The sequence below is a fragment of the Chrysemys picta genome, chromosome 11, assembly GCF_011386835.1.
Source record: "Chrysemys picta bellii isolate R12L10 chromosome 11, ASM1138683v2, whole genome shotgun sequence".
In the NCBI taxonomy this organism is placed as follows: domain Eukaryota; kingdom Metazoa; phylum Chordata; order Testudines; family Emydidae; genus Chrysemys; species Chrysemys picta.
In genome coordinates this window covers 16,827,150-16,834,657 of record NC_088801.1, presented here as the reverse complement: position 1 = coordinate 16,834,657, position 7,508 = coordinate 16,827,150, and the positions used below count along the sequence as shown (strand labels likewise).

Below are 7,508 nucleotides of genomic sequence, written 5' to 3'. Positions count from 1 at the left end.
TTAAAGCACACCGTTTTCTTTAATACTGTTTTCGCGGGAATTTTTTAAAACTGGGACGCAGACTGTGGTGCGGAGCGGGTGTAGTGTTGTGACGCGAATGCAGCTTCTAAACTCAAGGATTGACAGGCTCCGCTGCGGTGGGATGCTTGTTTCAACGGAGCCTGTCACCCCTCCTGATCGGGACTGTGTGTATGGGGGGTCTATTTGACTTTGTGGCAGGGGGAGGACGGTTACAGATCCCCTGCTGTGTGGCTCTGTGATCCTGCCTAAGGACCGGCGCTCAAGATCTGTAACTGCCCTCCCCCGCCACAAAGTCACAGAGCAACCCCCCCCCCCAACATAACATGAAAACAACCTCCCAGACTAACCGGGGTAACTAGTCACTGCATCACTGCACTGTGTATGTGCCCTGCTGCTGTGCCTGCCCCCGACTATGTACCCTGCCAAAGGAGACTGTCCTGTCCAATTACCAACCCCCTTTCCCCTCCTCCTCCAAAAGAACATGATTGAAACAGTAGTTAACAGAAACGAATTTTTTATTATCAACTACACATGGCATTGGGAGGTGAAACTTGGACGTGGGCTTGTGTCAGGCGGGAAGGAAAGAACTTTTCAAATTTTGGGAAATGAGAGCCTTCTGCTACTAGAGCTCTCTGCAGGGGTGGAGTGAGAGTTAGCAGGGACTCTGCCGCCTCTCCTTCTTTGCACTTTGGGTGAGGTGGGTATGGGACTTGGTGGCGGGGGATGGCGGTTACAGATGGACTGCAGCGGGGCTCTGTCCTCCTGCCTCCGTTCCTGCAGAACATCCACAAGGCGCCGGAGTGTGTCCGTTTGCTCCCTCAGTAGTCCAAGCAGCGTTTGAGTCGCCTGCTGGTCTTCCTGCCGCCACCTCTCCTCCCGATCCATGTTGGCTTGGTGCATTCGGGTCAAGTTCTCCCGCCACTGGGTCTGCTGTGCTGCCTGGGCTTGGGAACAGGCCATAAGCTCAGAGAACATGTCCTCCCGTGTCCTCTTCTTCCTACGCCTAATCCGCGCTAGCCTCTGGGAGTGTGATTCCAGGCTAGGTTGTGAGACAGTCGCAGACGGGGCTGTGGAAATGGGAAAAAGGGAGTGAATTCCTAAGAAAGATAAATGTAGTTGTGAACAAAGAACATAGTCTTTCTCTGTGAACAAGACCATGCACAGCACCTTTCACATGCGCACTCAGCACAAGGTCGAATTCTCGGCCTTCGCATTCAGTGCCTGGGGTCTTGAACAGCACATTTGAGAAGCGAGGCAGCACAACGGAATTTCTGTTGCAGGCAGACATGGTAAGCCGTACACTTGTGGCAGTTTAAAACTTTTATATTACCACTGGCCTCATTTCACATTTAAATCAATGTCAGTCCCTGCTGCCAGCAATCCGGCAAGCGGGAACTCTGCCCCTGTCCCACCCCCTCGCGGCTGTCCCCGGGAACGATCCCTTTCGGCTGCCCCTCTCCCGCCTCCACCGCGTGGCTGCAAACCAGCGGTTACAGTTCTGTAAAGGAATGGGAAAGCAGTCCCAACACTAACATTCCCCTACCTAATTAAAAGCAGGTCACCATGGCCGACATCACCCTGATGAGGATCTCCGAGAGCGACAAAGAGAGAATGCTCCGGGAAAGCCTCCAAAGACCAGGGCCGTATGCCGCCCTGCTGTGCAGAGCAATGATCCCGGAGTACTTGATAATCTCGTGGCGCGGCAACGTGTCGTACTTCGGAGGACCCAATAAGGCCGCTCTCCCCAAGAACCTCATGCAACGGCTTTCAAGTTACCTCCAGGAGAGCTTCATCGAGATGTCCCAGGAGGATTACTGCTCTATCCCCGGACACATAGACCGCATTTTACTGTAGCTGCAGTAGCAGGGAATAAACAGTAGAGCGGCTTGTGCAGGACAATCACTGAAAACCGGACATTGCTAGATTTCTTTTCAAAACTTGCACTGCCCCTTACTAAACCGTTAAGCGCCTAGGGCACACTAATCATGAACAACCCATTCTTTTAATTGTTAATATTCCTGTTTTGTTTAAAATAAATGTTTAGATGTTTACAACACTTACTGGCTGATCCTTCACCAGATTCTGTGTCCGGGGTAACGGCTCGGGACGCTTCGTAGGGGATCTCTGTAAGGGTGATGAAGAGATCCTGGCTGTCGGGGAAATCAGCGTTGTGAGAGCTGCCGACTGCCTCGCCCTCCTCATCTCCTTCCTCATCTTCCCCGTCCCCTAACATGTCCGAGGAACCGGCCGTGGACAGTATCCCATCCTCAGAGTCCACGGTCACTGGTGGGGTAGTGGTGGCGGCCGCACCGAGGATGGAATGCAGTGCCTCGTAGAAACGGGATGTCTGGGGATGGGATCCGGAGCGTCCGTTTGCCTCTTTGGTCTTCTGGTAGCCTTGTCTCAGCTCCTTGATTTTCACGCGGCACTGCGTTGCATCCCGGCTGTATCCTCTCTCTGCCATGTCTTTAGAGATCTTCTCGTAGATCTTTGCATTCCTTCTTTTGGATCGCAGCTCAGAAAGCACGGACTCATCGCCCCACACAGCGATGAGATCCAAGACTTCACGATCAGTCCATGCTGGGGCTCTCTTTCTATTCACAGACTGCACGGCCATCACTGCTGGAGAGCTCTGCATCGTTGCCAGTGCTGCTGTGCTCGCCACGATGTCCAGACAGGAAATGAGATTCAAACTGGCCAGACAGGAAAAGGAATTCCAATTCAAATTTTCCAGGGGCTTTTCCTGTGTGGCTGGTCAGAGCATCCGAGCTCGCACTGCTGTCCAGAGCGTCAACAGAGTGGTGCACTGTGGGATAGCTCCCGGAGCTATTAGCGTCGATTTCCATCCACACCTAGCCTAATTCGACATGGCCATGTCGAATTTAGCGCTACTCCCCTCGTCGGGGAGGAGTACAGAAGTCGAATTAAAGAGACCTCTATGTCGAACTAAATAGCATCGCAGTGTGGACGGGTGCAGGGTTAATTCGATGTAACGGCGCTAACTTCGACATAAACGCCTAGTGTAGACCAGGCCTAAGGTGCCACAAGTACTCCTGTAGGGATATTAAAGAAGATACTAACAGTGATGTCCCCCAAGTGACAGTGACCCCCTCATAATTTGTCCCCCACACTTTAAAATCCAACAGTTTCACTGTTAAAACTTGTAAGCTACTGTCTGTAGAAACCATTGATTGTATCTATCCTGTGAAAGATACTTTATTACTATGTAAAACTTACAAACAAGTTAATTGATACAATGTAAACAAACACTATAAGCCGTTAAGTGACTTTCACTTCATTGTAACAGCAATGGGTCCTAGGAACAGACCCCCCACGCTCTGTGATTAAAGGGCCGGGAGTCTCAAATGAATTAGCACACACCCCGAAAGTGGTGGAGACAGTAAATTAAAATATGGCTAAGATATGGAATGTATGTTGATGAATGTTTGATGTACATGAATGGTTAGGGAGGTGCCAGCCTAAAAAGGGAGTATCCATCAGCCGAAGAATGTGTCAAGTGTATGACCAGGCAACCCCCGGAGGGTAAACTGGATCCACCCCATCACCTGGAAGGATGAGAAACATAAACTTTGGACAGTTTGGAGCCACCAGGAACGTGCCCAGGAATGTGCCATCTGCTGATTGAGTCAGCAACAGCAGAATGAAACAGCTTCCATAGACTAACATAGGAATTAATTCCTATAAGAATGGAGTCTCAAGACTAAGGATTTTGAGTCTCTGGTTCTGCTGCCAACCTCCAGGAGCATCAGGTGCACCTGACACAGACTTGGCTCCATCCTCATGACCAAGATACCTGGCCAGTAACTTGGCATGAGCAACTTCTAGGCTGGTAACTATAACACCTATACAGAACTTGAATGAATGATTGTGTGAATGAATATATATATGTGTGTGTGTGTGTGTGTATAAGGAATAAGTAGTGATAGGAATAAGTATTCAAACAACATTGTTTACTTTTATCTTTTGCTTTATCATTATATTTACAATAAATGTGGCATCTTTGCCTTACCCCTCTTAATAAGATCCTGCTGGTTTTTATTCTATTGGTATAACACTCTTCATTCTTTTTATAAAAACAGAGCATCCCCCAGCCCGCAAAAGTTGCACCACTTAAGGAAATACCCTGGCTCAATGACACTTTCCCACCTTTGAATATTAAAGGGACAGTTCATGCAGCAGAGTTAATTATTAACCCAGAAAGAGAAGATTCAGCAGCAGATAATAGTTTGACAACAGTCCTATTTACAGGTTTCCTTTTCAGAGCTTCCTTTGTACACTTGTTTTTCCTGAAGCAGCTCAAGAGTATGATTTACTTTTTGAGCAGCAGAGTGACCTTGAGTGAGAATATGCAGATTCAATTTAATAATCTGCTACCAAAATACTTCCTGTGTGTATCTGAAATTGGGTTCATATGGCCAGTGAAGATTTTATCAAATCACTTCTTTCACTTTTGTGGAGGAGCGTACTGATGATCAACTCAGCGGGCATTTGGCAAGACTGCTGTTCATTTTAGATAGCTCCTGCCATTTCCGCTCCTGAGAGATCTGGTTTTTTGTATCCCAATGAAGTAATTATTTAAAGTCAAAGACTTCTGGTTACCTGGCAACCTATAAATGAACTGTTTTGGAAAAGGATGAACCTATTGAATGTCTTCCACAGTGTTCTCTTTCCATTGTAAAAGAGATTATTTGTTGAATGATCTGTTGAATATAAATGGCTTTCCCCCTCTGGAATTTTTCTGTAGTCAGAAAAGTTAGTAAAATCCATATATAATTAAAATGGTTACAAACATTCTGTCAATCCTGCCAACTCTCACTAATTGCTAGGGAGCTTCGCTTCTCTTTAACGGGACTAACAATATTTTCTCTCTTCCTTCGGTGAATTCAGTGCTTATTAAAAGGAGTACAAGAGCTAACCTGACAATTCTGGGAAAATGAAGACAGAATAGGCAGCGGCAGTGCAAGCTTCTCCATTTCATACCTCACCTACGTGACTCAAGCCTGCTCTGGAGTGATCACAGAGGTTGGCATTGCAGGACTTGGTCCCAAAATCATGGTCCCTGATGGCCTCACACCAGAGACCTGTCAGAACTTTGGTGTCAGCCTCAGGCCAGTGTGCTGAGATCTCTTTTCCTGGTCTCCCTTCTTAAACAGAATCAGACAGAGCTCTGTGGCAGAGTTGGAGAATGTTGTCGCTGGTCTCGGAAGTTGAGTGTAAACATTAGGTTCAAATGCCAAACTGGCCTATATGAATTGCTAGAGGACTTCCAGTCCAGCAAGCAGGGAACTGGGAGATGACAAGATGAGACAGCCTAGGGGGAATTGTGGATGGCACTGGAAACCTAGCAGCACTCAAACGTTACTAGTCTTTGTCCACCCTACAGCATGGTCATGTTAGCAGCTGATGACTGATGTTCCCACAGGCCTTCACCTATAGCCCTGGTTGTGCCAGCCAACTTGTGTTACTACTACACTTGCACTTGAGTGAGGGGTGTGTGTGCAGACAGGGGCAAGTCAACAGGATCAACTGAGCTATACCATGAGTTATCTGTGCAGTGAAGACCAGCCATAGCAGTTCAATGACCATAGTAGTTCAGGCCTCCTATCTGACTTTTCCTGCAGTAGTACAGAGGGCGCTAATTGTGGTGATGTTATGTACTCAGCCCATAACAATGGGCTTTAGACCACCAAATAATTTTCTCAAGATCACTAAACAGCCACAGGATTTTGACAGCTGTACCACAGGAACAGGTCCGACCCTACCCATACGTAAAGTACACAGCTGGGTGCTGCTCCAGCCTCTGCTCCACCTCTTCCCCATGGCTCCCACCCCTGCTCTGCCCCAGCTGCTCCCCCACTCCATCCCTTCCCCAAAGCCCCTGCCCCCACCCCAGCCCTTCCCTTGAGGACTGCAGCAGGGGTCGGGCGCCCTGCACTCACTGGGTGGCAATAGGTGGAGGAGCAACCTGGCCCCAATCCCCTCCATGCCGGCGGCTCCCAGCCACACCTCCGGTGAGTGCTGGGGGATGGTTTCCCCCTGCCCCCTGAGCCAGGGGAGCAGAACAGAGCGGGCTGGGGCCAGGTCACTCCACTTCCCGCCATCCCGTGAGTGTGGGGTCGGGCCTGCCCTGCACTCACTGGGTGGCAGGAAGTGGAGCAACTCGGCCCCAACCTGCTGTGCTCCACCGCCTCATGCTGGGGGGCGGCTGCCCCACAAGGCTGCTCCTGCACCCCTGTGGAGGCCTGGGGCCAGCCCCCCACCCTGCAGAGGCCAGGGAGGCTGCATAGGGCACCAAAATGGCTAGGGACAGCCCTGCACAGGAAGTAAGGCTTTAGGTAGGACTTTGTGTTTGAGTGGTTACTTCCCATTGCTCGAGCCCAGGTCAAGCTGGGACCCAGGGTTCAAGCCCTATTGCTTTGCAGTGTAGACGCAGCCCCACCCAGACTTGGGTCCTGGGATTTCACCAAAACTATCCCATGATCCCATGGCTTAACTTCTTTTGTCCTCTCTATCCCATGAATCACTAATCAACTCCAGGAAAATGGAAGTAACTTCCCTTGTAGCCCAGCAACGCGGCGAGTGAGAGTTTAACCCTTCCACCGTTTTCTGACCAGCTAGCTGCAAACACGCCTTTGGAGAACCTTCGGCATTTCTAGTGGAGACGTACCAGAAGAAGTCCTTTACAAAGGCCAGCAAAACTGTGGATTTTAGCCCACAAAAGCTTATGCTCAAATAAATGTGTTAGTCTCGAAGGTGCCACAAGTACTCTCTTGCATCTGAAGAAGTGAGGTTCTTACCCACGAAAGCTTATGCTCGCTATACTTCTGTTAGTCTCAAAGGTGCCACAGGACCCTCTGTTGCTTTTTACAGATTCAGACTAACACGGCTACCCCTCTGATACCAAGTACTCTTTGTTCTTTTTATAAAAACAGAGCATCCCCCAGCCCGCAAAAGTTGCACCACTTAAGGAAATACCCTGGCTCAATGACACTTTCCCACCTTTGAATATTAAAGGGACAGTTCATGCAGCAGAGTTAATTATTAACCCAGAAAGAGAAGATTCAGCAGCAGATAATAGTTTGACAATAGTCCTATTTACAGGTTTCCTTTTCAGAGCTTCCTTTGTATACTTGTTTTTCCTGAAGCAGCTCAAGAGTATGATTTACTTTTTGAGTAGCAGAGTGACCTTGAGTAAGAATATGCAGATTCAATTTAATAATCTGCTACCAAAATACTTCCTGTGTGTATCTGAAATTGGGTTCATCTGTCCAATGAAGATTTTATCAAATCAAAGAATCAGGAATGACCATGCATTCCAGCAAATAATGAAGAAGATGGTAGCCCTCAAAATTTACCAGACTGGTGACCAATGTAGGAAATGGCTTAAGCAGTTTAAGACTGAGTACAGGAAAACCAGGGACCAGAACCTCACCTCAGACAACTCACCAGCATCGTGCCCATTTTAT

The 7,508-nt window shown here is 48.5% G+C and overlaps 1 protein-coding gene across 1 annotated transcript; it reads right to left on the bottom strand.

Annotated features, from left to right (window-relative positions):
* Positions 1-339: 339 nt before the first annotated feature.
* On the bottom strand, positions 340-6,975 carry LOC135974319 (uncharacterized). Its single transcript, XM_065561603.1, has 2 exons — positions 2,083-6,975; positions 340-1,088 (listed from the first exon to the last, which is right to left on the bottom strand). Exons 1-2 carry the CDS (start codon positions 2,657-2,659, stop codon positions 613-615), a joined length of 1,053 nt encoding a protein of 350 aa, XP_065417675.1. The 5' UTR covers positions 2,660-6,975; the 3' UTR covers positions 340-612.
* Between the last annotated feature and the right edge of the window lie 533 nt (positions 6,976-7,508).

Excerpts from the sequence above, each read along its gene's own strand:
- LOC135974319 (XM_065561603.1), bottom strand. The coding sequence starts at position 2,659 with ATGCAGAGCTCTCCAGCAGTGATGGCCGTGCAGTCTGTGAATAGAAAG. Across the intron at positions 1,089-2,082 it reads ATCTGGTGAAGGATCAGCCA|CCCCGTCTGCGACTGTCTCA; the intron begins GTAAGTGTTGTA and ends CCATTTCCACAG.